An 18,810-nucleotide genomic window follows, 5' to 3' on the forward strand; every position below is an offset into this window, starting at 1 on the left:
TTGAGTAAAGATGTAGATGAATGATTAAGTATGTTGAATGATTATGAAAAGATTAACTTGCAAAGCACATTGGGTTGTAGTTGTCCTTTGTTGAAATCTCTTTTGTTCTTGTTTAGTTCTTTTTTTATTTCTTTCTAGCCCCATATGCCATTTTCCTATTTCCTGCCTCATGACAGCAGGGAGCAGCTCTATTATCACCTTCACAGAGCTGTCTGCAAATGTGAGAGGCAATTCGATTTTGCTCAACCACAGGGAGAGTGGATTAGAAAAACTACAGAACATACAGAAATTGGCTAGTTGGTTACTGCTTTAAAATACTGCTGAGGTGTTTTGTTTGAGCATGCACTTGCATTGTACTGTAGGCCAATTTAAAATAAATCATAATTTCATATCTATATTAATATTTTATAAATAGTTTGAAACTCTTTACTGCGTATGAAATACAGCCGTTTATATAACAAGATTACATTAAAGCTACCAACCAGTTCTTCTAAATATTGCCATTACCTCAGAGTGCTCATCTGTTATAAAATTATATATGAACTCTTTGACATCACCTCATTATGACAAAGCAAAACTGAGATCCATTTTAAATTTGGGGTCTGTTCTTAGGTGGTTGGTTGTTTGTTTGTTTGTTTTCCCAAAGCAGAAACCTTGCCTATATAAGCATTCATCAAACCAAAATATGAGTGATTACCAGAAACTAGTTTTTTAAAACTCTGGAAAATACTGTAAAGGAATTAAATTGACTTAAATATCTTAAATTCCTGAATACATAATGTACGAAAGGGGAAAGGGAAATATTTTGATTAAAATATGTACTAGATTTCCTTACTCATCAGTTTTCCCTTTGTTCTGATGTAATAAAAATCAGGACAAGTTGATTTATATTTTATCAAACTCGAATAATGTGCATTATATTACTGTGTTTTAAAATTAGAGTTCATATTAAATTACTTTAAAATGTAATGTTCTCTTCACATAATAGTTCTGATCTACAGTACTTAAGATCAAGTGTATTACCTGCTCTTTGCTACTGTGAATATCATCTTTGGGGAAGAAACCAGACTTTTTGACTTCTGTCTTTTTATATTTCCTAATATTGATTATTAGCAAGTACAGATATAGTCTGGTATTTTTTGTAAATATAAAAATAGTTCCCAACTTCTCTTATGACATTGTCTAGCTATGCCAGAAGGAGGAGAAGTGTCACTGGATGTGGTTTATTAACTGCAAGTTCATTTGTAAATGTCAAGGCGTATCTGGCAGGTAAAAGTGTAGAATGCAGGTGTAATTCCATAATAATTTACATATACCTTAGGGGGTGAGCCAAATCTGGGCAGCACCCGGGAACTTGTTTCCAGCCAACCAGCTACTGGGGCTTCACTTCCTCCCCCTTTGAAAAAGGATATAGGGGGTTGGCTACCTGCTATTTCAGTTATAGTAACATGAACATTCCATTCCCAAATTCCTCTCTCTCATAGAATAACTCCTTTACCAATCCTCTTTATCTGATTATGGCATTCTTTCCCTACAGAGTATCTGCACTGGACTTCTGCCCCCACACTTACATAATGAGTTGTGATGACATAGCCTAACTTGTTTCATGTTCACACCAGCTAAACTACCAATCTGTTGGTTAGGGAAAAAATCTACCCCAGATCTCTGAGAAAGGAGTGTGACAAGTGTAATGCCCATAGCGGATCATGACACAACCTGATATTTAATAACTACTTCTATGGGTGGGGGTGTAGCTGCTACTATGCCTGTTTCAAGTGTATGATGAGAGCTTTTCCTGCACTGGCATGGACCTAAATTGTCTCTGCTCTCTTCTGGCCCCTTGGGTGGGGTATGGGTCAGTGTCCCCATGCTGATCTACTCTGAAACTGCTACAGCAAATCACTCTTGAGGAGTTTAGCCTTTGAAGGGGGGACTCCTTTTCCTAAAGCCAGTCAACAAGCCCCATTGTTTAATTTGCCTTGTTACCAGCTTCTGTGATTTATATAGCTTCATTAATGAAGATAATTTTTGTGACTGTCTAATACAGCATCTTTTAAATATAACATTCCTCTAGTCCCTTGAAAAAATTCCAAGTATTCTATTTAGATGGGTCTTTTGGGGATGTACAGGTTGTACCTCTCTGGTCTGGCACCCTTCGGTCCTGACTGGTCCCAGATGAGGGACCTCCAAGGGCAGGTAATTTCTGGCCTGCCTACTGTTGGCCTCCCTTGCTCTAAGTTTCCAGGCTTCTTGCCCCCCCCCCCAGCCCAGCTGAGCCACGCACAGGCTCTTGGTGCCCCTTTCTCCCGCATAGTGCCTGGCTACTGACCCCAAGCCACCCCACATGGTGCACCAGGACTCTCTGATCCTGGAACTTGGACTTGGGAAAACAGTTGATCACTGTCATCTTTTAAAACAAATTTTTATGTTTGAAGCCTCAGACTTCTTTTCCTTTGATTAAATGTGCCCATTTTTTTAAAACCTTTTTATCATTGTTGCTTTTCCTCTTTACTCTCTTCAAATTGTCCACATCTTTCATAAAGTGTGGTTTCCATGCTCCAGATGAGGCCTCACCAGTACCCAGTAGAGCAAAACAATCTTATGTGTCTTACATATGGCACCGGTGTTCAAACAACACAGAATGTTTGCCTTTTATGCAACCTGCATCATATTTTTTGCTCATATTTAGTTTGTGATCCATTGTCAGCCCCATATCCTTTTCAATGGTACTAGTACCTATACTTTTGTTCTCCATATTGTAGTTGTACATCTGATTTTTTTTTTTCCTTTCTAAATGGCTTGTATATATTAAATTTCATGTTGTCAAGGTTATTTTTCATTCCATTATCCATTAGGGATGTTAAAATGCGTGGTTTGTGTTGTGTGTTTGGGTTTTGTGTGTTTGGGTTTTTTTGTAAACTGGCAACTGCTGAAATTTTCAGCAATTAAACATTTCCACATGGGGAAGAGAGGCAGCTCCCCATAAGCACCAGCTCCTGCCTGCTCCTCTCCCCACACTGCTGCCTCTGAGACAGGGACAGTAGCAGGAGGGGGGCAGGAAGTTTGTGTGGAACAGTGAAGGTTAACCTATGAGCCCAGACTCATTGGTTACCTGTTTAAAGTGTAACCAATATGTAATCACATCCCTGTTGTTCATTAATGACAACGCTGAATATTCCCAGATTGCCTAAAGAGATCTGTGCAAGCTCCCCACTAAGTGTATCTGCCCTGTTTGCCTGTGTCTAAATAGCAGAGCAATTCTGTGTCTTTAAATGCACCTTTTATTTTGAAATGTATTTCGAAATAACAGGCACGCTATTCCGGCATCCCTGTAACCTTTGTTTCAGAAGTGTTGAGGGACTTGTTGGAATAGCGCTTTAGACACAGCACCAAATTTCTAATAAGGGTATGTCTACACTGCCACCCTAGTTCAAACTAGGATGGTTAATGTAGGCATTCGAACTTGCAAATGAAGCCCGGGATTTAAATATCCCGGGCTTTATTTGCATGTTCCTGGGCGCCGCCATTTTTAAATGCCCCGTAGTTCGAACTTCCTGCCCGCGGCTAAATGCGGCATGAGTTCGAACTACGGGGCATTTAAAAATGGCGGCTCCCAGGAACATGCAAATAAAGCCAGGGCTATTTAAATCCCGGGCTTCATTTGCAAGTTCGAATGCCTACATTAGCCACCCTAGTTCGAACTAGGGTGGCAGTGTAGACATACCCTAAGTTATTTCAAAATTACCTTGAAATAAGCTACGCCATTCGTTTAGTGCAACTTGCGTAGTTTATTTCAAGGTAAGGGTGCTGTGTAGACGCACCCTTGGAGACCAGAACCATTGAAAACTATTCTCTGAATATGGTCTTTCAACCAGTTATGTACTTATATTCACCATAATGCCCTAGTTTGCTTAAGAGACGATCACGTGTAACTGCATCAAAAGACTTACTAATATCAAAATATATCACAAGTACAAGTTCACCCTCATCCAGTTGGCCAATAACTATTTCAAAGAGAGAAACTATCCTTTAGGATAAATTGATTTAGTAATTTGTTCCAGTAACTTTCCAGGTATCAAAGTTGGACTGAAGCACTCTAATTCTTCTGGTCTTCCTCTTCTCCTTTGAAAAGATAGCTGCTATGCTTTCCTTCTCTGATCATCTAGGACTTCATCCATCCTTCATGTGTTTTGAAAGAAAATTGCTAATAGTTCAGCATTTGCCTTGGCTAGCTCCTTAAATATTCTGTGCTGAATTTCTTCAGGCCCTGTCTACTTGAATCCATTTAACTTACCTAAGTATACTTTAACTTTGTTCTTTTCCTAATCTTGCCTGAGAGCCTGCTCCTTTGTTAATATTGTGTTACAATTAACCTTTGCATTGAAGTAAGAAAAGGAATTAAACACTTGTCATCCATTATTAGCTCTCCTAGGTAATGGACCTACATCTTCCATTGTTGTTTTCTTATCGACAATATATTTGAGAGAATTTGTCTGTGTGAGTCTGTTTTTGTTCAAGAACTCCTGAACAATAAGAGCTAGGGCCACCAAACAGCTTGCTGTTATCATAACTTAAAGCAAGGTAAGGGTTTGGCTGTGCCAGGTTCACAGGATATATGCAGAATGGGACTGCTTCTCATAAAATCATACAGAAGAGAGAATTGCTAGGCAGGTGAAAAGGGCTGGCTGGTGGTGCTCCACTCCCCCTCACAGCCCTCCCCTACCCCCAACCACCAGGCATCCTTCAGGGGTGGCGGGCCGAAGCACCTTCCCTTTCCCCAATTCATAATGGTATGTTGCTGGCTGTTCCCTTTCATCAGGGAGCCAGGAGAAAGTATATAGTTTGCTGCATTCCTCACTCTCCCTGAGTAGCTTAGGAAGCAGATGAACCTGGACCTGCCCCATCCGGGGGACATGCACCCTTCCCTCAGCTGCTGGAGCTGTAGCAGCCTTGGAGATGCGCTTCTCACCTGGCCCTGAGCTGCTGCGGTAAGAGAGCTGGAGTAGTCCTCTCCCCGGGGCAGCTTGCAAACTGAACCCCTCACCCCCAATTCCACTCCAGAACAATGATTTAAGTGAAGAAAAACAAAAATGCATTTGAGTTAAAGATCCAAGTAACACTAGGTAAATCTTCTAGTTTCTACTATATTAATAGAACCTCTTCTATTCAGTGGTCCCAAATAATATAGATGTTTCAATGACTTGCTGTCTTGGAATAGCAGCAGAGGTATTGATTGGGGTTGTCTGTTTTGCAGACTCGGAAAGACAGTACTGTATTTTTCTACACTAAAGCTGTCTTCACATCCATAAATGCAGAAACATTATTTTCAAAATGAAAGTTACATTCTGAAGAAATGGATGCCTTGAGTTCCTCACTGGTCAAGGAGCACTCTTTCCAGTGGTGTGCTGTATGTTTTCCATGCCCTTGCCTTTTTTTGCTTCACTTCAGCTGTTTGCTGCATGGGATACTGTGCCAAGATATAGTTGGCAAAGTTACAGATAATTAATAGTCTAAATACTTATTGATCTTTATTTTTTTTTATTAATTTAAGTCTATATCCTTAAATGTTTATCCCAACTTTCTCCATAGCTGTGATACCAGCAATTCTAATACATTGTCTAATGGTATTCCAGCTGTCTATAAAACAATAATTCCCAGCAGGTTTATCATAACACAAGTCACAAGAGTGAAACTTGAGTTGTTCTGATTTAAGTTGGTTGGCTACTGTTACCAGGGGTTGACTCATTTTAAAATTCATTTTTGGCCACATAGGCACTAGGATATGGGAGAAATGATGGCAGGCAGGTTTCGTCCTAATTGTAGCTACTCATTTGCTTGTCTGATTGTATACCTGTCACTTAACTTCTTTTTGCCCCAGTTTACCAATCTGTAAAATAAGGCTAACAGTGATTAACAACCTTTGTAGAGCATTCTATACTACATGGATTAAAAGCTCTGTTGAATTGCTAAATATTAACATTTTTATTTCAGTTTCTCACATTCTCACCAGAGTTCACCATGTCTTTGCCCAAAATTGTCAGATTTTTAAAAAGCGCAATTTGCAACTATTTCTCATCTCTAAATCAAAAAAATACTACAATAAATCCAATATAATCAGTACCTTTTTCCTCTCCAAAACAGCAGTCTTGATCAGGTCCCTCTTTCCTCCAAAGTGTGATAGACAGGCCTTGCAGAGCATTTGTATATGACCATCTAAAAGCCATGGCACCATTAAAAACTGTTCTGGTGAGGTTTTTTCCCCAAAAAAGCACTTTACTGGTTTTTCATTATTAAGATTTTAAAAAGTTATTCCAGGGTATTTTACCAAGAATTTCAGCTATTAGGGGTCTATTTGATCTAAGAATCTGTTTTTACATCAAAATAGGATTTGGTTTTGTTTGCACTCTTTCTGCATTAGAGTACATAGGAAAAAATCTCTCTGAAAACAGTGGTTTTAAATGCCCAGGTCATTGTAGTCAGCACTTTTAGTAAGAACAGTGTCAAAATAACTTAGCTTTTCTATTACAAATTATAGATATTTTCTCTATCTGCATTTTCTGAAGACATCAATTTTTGTTTGAGAAAACACTTCTGTTATAAAAAAATTACATTTATCACACAAAACTATTACGCAACTTGTCAGATAAAGCAAACATTATCACGTATTTTGTTTTTGAGCCAAATTCTGTCATTTACCTGAGATACTTTGAGAGCTTGAAAGATACTGAAATGTTGTTGTTTATCTCATTGGGAGAGGGCATCTGGTTTGTGGACTGATACAGAAATTGTGTCCTAGATGGGTAGCTTGCCATTTTCATAATTTCAGTTTGTTTCCAATGAGAACTTTAAATTACATAGTCCTTTTGTGTTTTTGGCTTCTTTTTCTAGAAAAGAGATATTCTGTAGCTATGAAACAGGCCAGATACATATTCTTTTCAAAGAAGAGTTTTGAAATGTGACATGCATTATTATTTATTTTACAGTAGCACCTAGAAGTTTAAACCAATACTAGGACCCCATTGTGCTAGATGCTGAATAAATACATGGTCCCTGCCCTGAAAAGCCTTCAGTCTTAATAGAGAAAAGTTGGGAGGAAGAAAGAATTCTCATTTTACATTCTGTGCATCAGTTTCTCATCTGTAAGTGACTTGCCACTGGAGGTCTATGGGAGAATGGAAATTGACCCGGATTTCCTGACTCTTAATGCAAAGTGTTAACCACATCATCATAAGCATCATATTTCCCTTGGTCACTGGTTTATGTGAATTCAAGTTTTAATTTAGAATGACAAAGAATACTGTAGCTACCATGAGAAAACATTGGATCAAATTGTGTCCCTTAGAATTTTTTGTTGACTTCCTTTATCCTGCATAAATTAAATATAATCTCTTAATTTAGTTCAAATTAACCATGACCATTCTTGAACTAAAATGCTACACAGAAACTGATATAATCTCTTTCATCTGCTTGTGTGCCAGGTGACCTCCTTTTCTTAATGGAGATCTCTCCTAAAAACCATTTCTTGCATCAAGTTCTAGAAGTCTGATTCTGCCTAAGATATGTACATCATTTCTAGATCTTGATTTGAGCCTTTGTTATGTATCTGAACTATATGTTGTCTGTTTCTGACTTAAATGTTAAGATCTTTGGAGCACAGGCCTGTCTTCCTTTGTTTAGTTTTTAGCACTGAACATTCCGTTAAATTGCATAACTTTATTTGCTATTTTCAGATGCCATATATTAAGACTAGATTTCATTAACACATAATTTCCCAAACAAGAAGAAAGCTGGACTGATCGCCAACACATTCCTTTATGCTATAACTACACAGCATGCCATCTAAATCATCCATAGCCATAGTCTTACTGACTTGGGAAAATTATCTAGTGATCTAATGGGGTCAAATGAAGGCTAGTCAAACAATTATCAGTTATGTCGTACCTAAAATAAGGACACCGAAGACCATTCCAACAGAGTTCTTCTGCTGAGTGTAAAGGCTCAGTTAGTTTCTTGAGAGGCTTCATCCTTTTAGCCATAGCTGTCTGTCATTGATTTCAATGGGCTTGTCACTATTGTATTCAAGACAGTGGTCCCCAATGCGGTGCCTATGCGTGCTATGGTGCCCGCCGGGGCATGTATGTGCACCTGCCGAGTGACCAGGGCCAGCCCAAGCCATTCTTGTGCCCTGGGTGCGTGGTGCATGCGCGGCCCTGCCCCCGGGCGCCCGGCAGCCCCAAAAGGTTGGGGACCACTGATGTAAGGAGTAGCATTTCCCCTGCTATGTATATATCAGTGTCTTTCCCCTTTGTTTGGACTGGACAAATAGCAATTGAAGAGAGAATATTTAAGTAGTCAAAATAATTTCTATAAATTAGAATTGGAGGGACAAATGTAGTACCTGAGACTTGACATTGAGATTGGCCCTTGAAAATCACTTCAGAGTATTTTTATGCCATCTGATAATTTTTTGGTAGTCAATTTTATTCTTTTCTAGATGTGTATATATTATAAAGAATACATCCATGTTATGTTCTATGTCCCCTTATGAGTCATTAAAATCTGGAAGTATTAATCTCACATCCTGATATTCTTCCCCCCCCTCTCCCCCCCCCCCCCCCCCCCCCCCCGCCTGTGGCCCTCCAAAGGTTAATAAAGTAACCAGCCACATAAAGCAAACTTGATATCCCTTGAGTTACCTTTGCATTGCTTATTGGGTGATTTTTTTAATTACTATTTTAAATCCTGTAGTAGATTAACAGAACACAAGATTTTGGCTGCTTTTTAATTGTGATGTTTAGTTCCTTAAATGGCCAGATTAGGAGAACTTGAAAAATGAAGTCCTCCATTTACTCCTGATAGTAGTTTCCCCTACATGATCACTCCAGTTGTGCTTCAAATCAGATCTAGAGTGATGTCCCTGGAGGTCAAAGTAGTTAATTCTGCATGCCTGATCAACTATTGACCAATTCAGTGACATTCAGGAAGAATGCCAATTGTAATACTGTACTTTTTTGGGGATGTGGACACCTGTCCACTATGAGCTAGAATGGGATCACCAGTTGATTTTACAGATAGCCCAAATAACCTACACAGATCTGTCTAATGGTAGCAGCTCAATCCCTATTGAGTGAAAGGTGGGTTCAGTGCAGTGACAAGTGAAAGGCTGAGGCATCCTAATCTAAGCACAGTAAAAATTCAGCCTTTAGTTCTGACTTGTAGAAGAGAAAAATAGAAATTTGTATTGGTTTTGATTTGTAAAAACAAAAACCAGCCAGCTGATAGCTGTTGAATCATTAGAGAATTAAGGTTTTTGAAGCATCACATTTTTGTAAATAGAAGATCCTACACATTTGATTGTTATAGGTATCAGGTTCATATTTGTACTTCAGAATATACCATGTACAAACTATATTACTTTTCACTGGTTTTTCTTGTCCTTTGACAAGTCATTAAAAAGTTGAAATTTACATTCTCAACACTTTTGTGCATTAGTGCATTGTGTACTCTGCATACAGAACGTTATATTCAGAAACTATGATAAAATTAGAGAACTTGCATTTAAATACATCATTGTTAAAGTAAATATTAATATTCTGATTTTTTTTATATGCTGTGCTCTAAATCAGGTGATAAATGCTTGCTTGGTAAACTGTTTTCATAGGTTATTTCAGTTCATTCTCTTTCCTGAAATAAAAGTTCAAAGTAGACTTTTCATTGAAAACTATTAAATGTTTAAATACCTTTTACCATGGTGGATGTAGAATAGTCCATTTATCTTCATTAAGGCATATAGCTTTAAAACTTGTGGCTTTGCTACTTGTGAGTTATGGATGCATGCCCTCACTTGTCAAGATAAATGTATTATACTGTAGTTGCTTCCCCTCCCAGTAAGGGTATTCAAGTTGTGCAGCTGATTTGACCACAGTAAGCAATTCTCCAAGGATAAAGAAAGAAAATGTACATACTCCTAGGAATCTCTTTCCCAGAAATAAAATTGACATTTTATAAATAATTTCCATGTTGCAAACTTCAAACACACAATCACAGCAATTCAGCTATATGAATTTGGCATGAGTCAGTTTCAGTTCTTAGTGCTTTTCATTGGAAATGGCATAAAAAGTAAGATTTCTCTGAATTTTTTATGCTGTGGGCTTACAAGGGACAGAAGATGTTCTTCACTTGTGGTTGTCTAACAGTGCATGGCAGCATAAATAACGAAATGGTCATAAACCTCAGCTGCACTTCTAAGGTCACATGTTCCATTTAATTTTTAAAGAATCTAGAAACAAACTAAGCAGTTGATAACAGGTCAGTTGCAGGTGATAAAAGATATTTTAGATGGGACATTACTTCTTTTTCCACACCTGGAATAACCATATTGTATCTCTTGCAGAGGTTTTTTGTCTTATGCACTGATAGACTTGTACGTAAACAAATTCTTGAATTTCAGGGTAAAAATGCATTTTTTTTCAAGACCGCTTTCATATTGCATCTGTAACTTTTTCATTTCTGCACAAATAATAATGTCAGGAAAGCTTAAGTTGGAATAACAAGATGACTTATTTCTGTCTGAAGTTTGTCACTTTGTGTAGAACAACATGCCAAATACAAGTATGCTTTTGTAAAATGAGTTTCTAGATTTGCTATTGCAAAAATTTGTAGAATTGAAATATTTTAAACATTTCTATGGAACTTTGGACCTAAAATTTCCACTGCAAAAACAAACCCCCTCCCGAAGCTGTGCTCAAATGGGTCCCACTATGTAAACTACATTAATTTTCATTGGCAATGCAAAAAAATCTTTTCCTTTAAAATAAAAAAAAAAAATCTGTTGTGTGACTCTGGTATGTTAATCAATTCTGGCTCTATAAATTAAACATCATATCTTGATCTCATTTTTATACTTTCTTTTCAAATAAGTGTAAAGAAGTAAACAAGATTTTTTTTTTAATGGGCAGTCTAAAAAATTGCCCTCTGTAATTCTTCAGCCTAGCACTGAATAAAAGCATAAATAACATATTGGATCATATTGAGCATAGCTACCTACAAACAGCTAAGATTATAGATGACATTGTATTTGGAGATTATTTGAAATTTGACTATGCAAAGTACATTACTCAAACTGTTGTGGGTCACTGACCCAGGGACATGTTTGCAAAAAATGTCAGTTATTGTTTTTCAGATGATTATGGTTCTTGTAGCTAAGACAGATGTACAAAAAGATACAGTTTTTATTTTGTATTGGCAGCTTCCAAATATTTAGTATCTATTTCCAAGAATTGCAATTAGTAAAGCATCTATGGTACTGAAATCCACACATCCCACAAGCTAATTATATTTGCAAGGTCAGATTGAATACATATTTTCAGAAAAATAAAGGGTTATATAAATGTGTCTTCCACTTGGCTGTTATATCACAGTTTGTTGATCTGGAGTATAATGTGTACAATTCACAAATTTGTCTGATAACAGAAAGTGGTGTGTGATTGTGTTTATTTTACTAACCAGTATATTCACAGCAATCACTTCCAAATATCTCTCCAGTAAAGATGTGTTAATTACAAAACAGACAAGGTCTTCTATTATATTAAAGCTACTAACAAGAAGACAGCAGGAATCACACATGTAAATAGCATCATCAACCCCTATTTTAGTCCTCTGTTTTGATCTGCGAGTTGTGCATAGACCAAAGGTGCTATTAAAGACTCAGTGTATGAAATAGGCAGCATTATATGAACAAAATTTATTCAACAAGAAAACAGACCTTTAACATGAATTTAACAAGCCTGAGAAATTATAAACTATCATATGCTGCAGATTCATGCAGTGATAATAAACAAAAAAGGAAAGTAAGAGGTTTTCTTAAACTAGCCAAACTGCTAATGGTTTTGTTATAAGCTGTCTACTGTTGAAATGACCTCTGAAAAGTCTTGAGACACTTTGTACCGGGAGAAATTAAATGGTCAGGATGGTGAAAGAGTTGCAGCGTGGAAAAGCATATTTATAAGTGCTACCATGCTAATCTGGAAAACATCCTAATACTATAGGCGTGTGTTGGCCTCCCACCTTTCCTCCCGGCCCTCCACCCCTTACACAGAGAGGTAATCTAAAAGCCTCATGAAAAGCTGTTACTATTTTTGTTACTTCCCTAAATCATGAACTGTATTAATAAGTACAATAAAAACTATAAATTTGGAACTACTGTAAATCCCTGAAATTCTTTAACTCCAAAAAGTGGATTTTTCCTCTGCTTTAATTAATCCTGGGAGGTTCTCTGTTCAGATTACTGTCTCTAAAGTTCCATTGTTAAATATGAGGTGACCATGTTGCTGTCATTTGATTGCATCATGCTGTACTTCAAAATAAACACAGAAAAAAGACTTTAGCTTGTACACACCTTCAAGTGTTCACCAGGGCTTTTTCCTTGAATCTTACTGTGGCATAATTAGCACCTAGTTCACCCATTGCTCATTAGTGCTCTGGACATTAATGAGTCTATTTATTTTGATATGATGCTCTAAAGGAGGAACCGATTTATTCTCACTGTGCAAAAGCAATTAGAAGATTTCACAGAAATGTAAATGTAGAGTATATTGCTGTATTTATGCTTTTATTGCGTACTAGATCTAAATTTAGATTGCAGGTTGTTGAGCATGTTGGTTTCCTTAAGACAGTTGCTATAGTGATGGCAATGAATTCCTTTTAATCTTGGTGTAGCTAAAGTATGTAGTTCTTATTGGTTGTCATAATTCTACTAACAAGCAAAATATTATTCAATTCATACTTTGTGTATTCTGTTTAGATAGGATACATGTTCAAAAAACAAGGGTAAGATTTGTGAGTTTAGGATTTCACATTGGAGTTTGAACACACAAGATGCTATTTTGGTTTCCTTTCTCCAGAGTTGTGCACACAGAGCCTGTAACCAGCCCTTACTAATGTCAGTAGTGCCATTGAAATGATGGCATTTACTTGCATGAATAATGACTGCAAACTTAAGTAGTTCTTAAATATTATATTTTGCTTTGACAGTTATACAAATACGGCATTGTGAATAGTAGTTAAAATATTTGTTGTATTATCAATATAGTGTTATAATGCCTAATTTGTCAGGAGATTATTTTTCTTTCAGAAATATACCTTGGAAAGTATACATAGATTCCAAATATTGGAACAATGATTAGTCAAAAACACCATTGCATTTTTTTATTAAGCTCCATGAGTTCTAGTGGAGTAGTCATTTAAATTTCATTCTACCAATGTAGCCATTAGAAAGTTAAATTATGGTGAAGCACTAAGTGGTGGTATCCGGCCAAATTAATGCATCTTGCTCCTCAAAGTAAATTCTTATTTGCTTGATTTTCATATCTAGAAGTCTCTGGAGGACTACACTGTGTCCCCCTGCCAGTCCCCCACCACACATACTTGCTTTGCTTTATTTGTACTCCTTCCTTACTATAGTTGGGCATTTGCTGATGTTTCCAGTTTAGAACATCAAGTAAAAATAGAAATTCAGGAGTTGGAAAACAGATAAGATGTACTTTTGATGTATAAAAAATGAAATATACTTTGATATTTACAAAAACTGTCTTGAGTAAAAGCAAAGTATGCTGAGAACATTACAAATAATTGATCTTTGTATTTCAAAGGTGAAACAGTAGATATGTTGAACTGTTTTAGAGGGACTGATGTCTTATAGGTACATTAAGTTTAATGGTTTTAAAAATCATTAAAGGAATTAAACTTTAGATTAAAATTCCATATGCTAAGCTAATTGCGTTAAATCAGTCAATCTATTTGAGAGGAGGAATGTGTGTGTCACAAGGGAGAGGAGAATATTGGGAGTTTTTTGCCTTTAACAAGAATGCATAAGGTTATCTGTCACCATGCTGTCTTGCGTAAATTGGGTCACTGACATTCTAATAAGAGGAGCAGAACCGTGACACATTTGCTGAAGGCATATTTAGGAGACAAGATGGAGAAGGATCTGACCGGTCAGCTGAGAGTCCAGGACTGTTTACGTCACTAATTTACAACTGCTTAGTGATTGATCGTGTGGCAAATTTAATATTAGAGGTAGATTAGAATCTTTTTTAAAACTGAACTGGTGCTATACACATTTAGCAGAAGACACGGGCACAAGTTGAAAAAATATGGTCTGTCTATTGGTGCAAATATCCTCCACAATTTTGTATATCATCTGTTTTTGTCGTGGTTAATACAAATGTCAGTGTTTTACTTATACAACTTCACTTACATGTACAGTGTGTGTGATAGCTAATAGGCTGCGTTTCAGTGTAAAATAGAATAAACATTACATTTTAAAATTTCTACATTAATTCCCTCCAGTTAGTTACTTCCTGTGTCCTTTAATTTATTATAATTGCATTACAATCTCACTTGAGAAGGTTAATGGATAGTAACCTAGTTTGTTTAATTTAAAGGGAAGTCCTGGATCGGTAAGAAATATTTAAAAAGTTCTTTAATTTTAAAATACAATTATTGTGTTCTTGCTTGCTCTGGAATAAGACGACACAAGAATGGGATATGGAGCTTGTCATTGTATTGAACCTTGGTGTCTAAGTGGTTTGGGGTACTGTGTGAAATACAGATTACAGTATGACTACGGTGTAAGTCTCAGACATTTTAATGTAAGATCTTAAACTGGATTTATCCTTCGTAGATTTTAAAAACATGACAAAATTAGAATCTTTAAAAGTAAGGCCCTACCACTTCAATCAAAACCATGCAGGCAGATGCCTACATTCATGTGCCTATCCCATTGACTTTAATAGAGTCCACATAGGTGCGAAGGTCTAGGTGCACAAATATGATTATAAAATTAGGAGCTAAATAAGTCAAAATCTTAGCTCGTCGTTATGAATCTATAAAGGGCAGAGGTGACAAGGACAGTTTAGTTGTATGGCTGAGTGTGTTCTAAAATAGATCTCATCTCACCAAGCAGCAGGTTAGATAATTATTTTATTGAATGAAGCCCAAAAATATTTTTTGCAAAGGTTTTTTTTAAACAATTTCAGCAAACTATAGAAATTGGCTAGATGGAAGCTTTACTTATTTTATTCCCCCCATTGGTAATGAAATAACACTGGATGCTACTTTCCGTGTTCCTTAAATCATAAATGACCTTGGTTGTTTTTTACTCTATTTCTTACTCCTGAGCATGACACTGACAAGGACTTTTTAATCCATCAGACAGTTTATAGACCCTTTCTTAGTCACAAGAAGCAAAAAGCATCTGACTAGAAGGGAATACACGGGGCAAGTTCCTTGCTGGCTATAATTTTGTTGTCATTTCAAGTATTGTGGTGGTGTAATTGATGTGACAGGACTGGGCTTTAGACACAGTCCCTTAGCTTGTGCTCACTTTCAGTTTTAGTCTCTCTCTGTCATTCATTTTGATTAAGTAAGATTTAGGTGACAAACATACATACCTTTTGAAGGGTTATAGTATGTATATCTTATGATCTTTTCAATGCTGTATAATTAAAGTACATAAAACTTCATAGTTCCATGAAGAATGTAGAATTTGGTGTTACTTTATAATTCAAGGTAAAGAAGTGTGTGTTGATGGCACAGTCAGCAGGAGGTTCTTTTTTATTAATATTATAATTAAAAGATTTTCTGGATAAAGGCCAAAAACACAGGAGAGTTGCTCATGCCTTGTCCACTGTTGCTTGGCACCATTACTTGCATTTTCTAAAAAGAATCGACTTGACATCTTGTTTTTACAGGTTGTTATTGATGCCTTCAGATTGATCAATGCTAATATGATGGTCTTGGGACATGAACCAAGGCAAACAACTTCAAATCTGGGTCACTTAAATAAGCCATCTATACAGGTAAAGTCAGTATTTGCGGATAAATTCTGTTTTGTATTGAGCAATGTTTAGTCAAAGTGATGTGGCAGGTAGTTTAAAATGCTAATATAATTTGTATATTATTTCTCCTTGCAGTAGTTAATGTGCATATAAAATTAGTCAGATATCCTCTTAAATTCTGTTTTTATAACTGTCAATATTAATACAGATTTATAAAATGAAAAAACTCAACTTTTTTGAATGAATTTGAGAGCACAATGCTCTTCATCTTTTTGGCTTTATATCAGTTATACAAGAGAAGGCAAATGGTATCCTTTTTTCAGTATTGCAGTTTTAAAACTGCTCCTGTTAACATATGCTTGAGCTTTCCAATAGCCAGGATGAGAAAATGGTGTTCTCTGCTGTAAGCTTCCCAATCATGTGATAAAAGAATAAATTACTCTTAGGGCATTTTTCAATGATTGCTTTATCGATTAATCATTATGATCTCTTTCCACTTGCTTTACTGCTTTCAACTTTTTAATATGTCCTAAACAAATATTCCATCTCCAACTCTGGTTATTATGTTGGTGACCTAGTAATTTGATGAAGTGGGGGAGGGGAATACAATAGATTATTAGAATGTATAATTGACCATTTAAAGCCTAGTTCTTTTTAGTAAAGTGTATTGTTTGATATATCTTTGTAAGGATGCATAGAATTTAAAACATTAAATTTCTCCTTTGAATATTTACTTTAATTGGTTACCAGTATTGACTACTAAGGCCAATATGCTGGTCTTCAGTGAAGCTCAACCATCTTTGCAAGAAGATTCTTCTATTTTAAAACAAGCATATCCTCCTGATTGATGTCTTATCTGTGCTCTAGTACCTTGACTTTTAGTTTTTTCTCCCCCAAAGAAAAATGTTTTATTTTTGAATGTAGAAGGCATGAATAGTTAAAAAGGAAGCATAACTATTTTCTGTGATGATTATATGAATGGTAATATGTTGCTAAATACGTCATATTGAAAAACAATATAGTAGCCACAGTAGAACAGAAATTAGATGCTTCAACTTTTACTATCAGATAGCAGTCTTTGGGGAGTTGCCTGCTCGCCATTGTTAAACCTTGGCCTTGAACATATTGGTAGCTTTTATTATTTTATGAATTAAAACACTTTATTTAAAAATACCAAAACTATTCATACTAGTAAAATAGTTTCAAAAGGCTGAAGTATTTTTGCTTTAGATTTTTGACTCAGTGAAAACTGAAGTATAATGAGTATGAAATAACCTACTAATATTTTTGATTGGGTACAGGCAAGCCCACGCTTGCCTGTTTCAAGAGAATATATTACTGGGCTTTTTTAGGCTGTATGTAATGACCTCTCTTGTAAACCCCCATAGTATCATACTGCTTCATTATTTTTTGCAAAAGGTTAAGTAATATCTCTCAGTCTAAGATCATTGTCATTGGAGCTTGGCATATTTCGGACATAGGTTTTTTTTCATTAATTGCAAGTCAGGAACAACCAGTTACATATTTCATTATTGTAGTTTGAAATTAAGTCTATAAATATACGTTATTAAGACTTATTCTTTCCACAGAGAGCAAATATATATATACACACACATTCTAAGGTTCAGTGATATGTTAACCTTATTGAAGTTGATGGCAAAACTCCTGTTGAATTTCATGTGCCACTTCTCCCAAAATTTACTAAAGTAATTTTGTGACTCCTAAGACAAGCTTACTTAAGACTTACTATAGGACTTGAGTATTGCATGATGCACATTATTTTTTTACAGTGAAACAAAATATTTAAGGCTTTGTCTACACTGCAGGATTTTTGCACAAGAAGCTTTTTGCGGAAGAGATCTTGCACAAAAGTGCATCCACATCTCGAGAGAGTCCACACTGCATGGACACTCTTGTGCAAGAAAGTTCTGATTGCCATTCACAGAATGGCCATTAGAGTACCTGTACTTTTTGTGATAGGCTCTTTTTGTGCGAAAGACCCCTGTGGAGCATCCACACACACCTTTTTCTGCAAGAACTCCTGCGCAAAAAGGAGTTATGCTTCATAGAAGGAGGTATACCTACACTGCAAAAAGCCCTCTGTTCTGTCGATTGACTGTAGATTTACTAGCACAAAAATGTGCTTGAGGTGTGGACACTCCGCGGATTTTTGCACAAAAACAACTGTTTTTGCGCAAAAACCCTGTAGTGTAGACATAGCCTTAAGGAACAATGTATTTTAAAATACAGACAGCAAAAAGGTGTACATTTTAGAGGTTTCCCATTAACCTATTGCAGTGACCATTGGTACAGTTTCAAGATAGTTGCGAGGAGTGGTGGAGGAGGTTTTTTTTTTTTTTAAGTGTTAGCACTTATACTCAGATAACACCTAAGAAGAATTAACTGTTACCTTTAGAAGAGCAGCGATTTCAGGGGAGACAGTATATTTAGCACATGTAGTCCTAAATCCCTTAGGGGCTCTTAAAAGCCTCCCCTTATCTACAGTTGAGTTAAAATGAGTGTGCAGTTGAGAGAGATGGGGGGGGGGGGGGGAAATGTCAAAGTACAGAACTTTTCAGGAACTTAAGGCTGAAATTACTATAACAATAAATAGACAAAGTAACTTTGTTTTTGCGATTCTATAATAAAAGTAAACATATTTTCTCTGACAATCAGCAGTTTACTATAATTAACATACAGTTGTTGGTTCACCTAAAATGCAAATGTTTAAGTATTTCTTGATATAGCATACAAATACGTGCAAAAATCTGTTTTCAACTTTATGGAAACTCTTTAAGTATTCATTGCATTAGGATTTTGAAGTACTGTAATGAAAAACTATACTTGTATTTTGTGTATCAGGTGCTAGCCAGGGTTGCTTTAAGGAATAGACATGGACATCAATAAATAGGTGAAATGATGAAAATAGAATTTGGAATATCACGTGTTTCTCTAATTTTCATGTATGTTG

At 36.2% G+C, this 18,810-nt stretch overlaps 1 protein-coding gene across 3 annotated transcripts in view; it reads left to right on the forward strand.

Annotated features, from left to right (window-relative positions):
- Window positions 1-18,810, forward strand: part of PSMD14 (proteasome 26S subunit, non-ATPase 14) — a 72,403-nt gene that overhangs the window by 38,552 nt on the left and 15,041 nt on the right. For all 3 annotated transcript variants that reach the window (XM_006114837.4, XM_006114835.4, XM_006114836.4), the window contains one exon: window positions 15,753-15,860. In XM_006114837.4, coding sequence (XP_006114899.1) covers window positions 15,753-15,860 — 108 coding nt within the window. The remainder of the gene's footprint in view (window positions 1-15,752; window positions 15,861-18,810) is intronic.

Source organism: Pelodiscus sinensis, chromosome 7 (assembly GCF_049634645.1).
Source record: "Pelodiscus sinensis isolate JC-2024 chromosome 7, ASM4963464v1, whole genome shotgun sequence".
In the NCBI taxonomy this organism is placed as follows: domain Eukaryota; kingdom Metazoa; phylum Chordata; order Testudines; family Trionychidae; genus Pelodiscus; species Pelodiscus sinensis.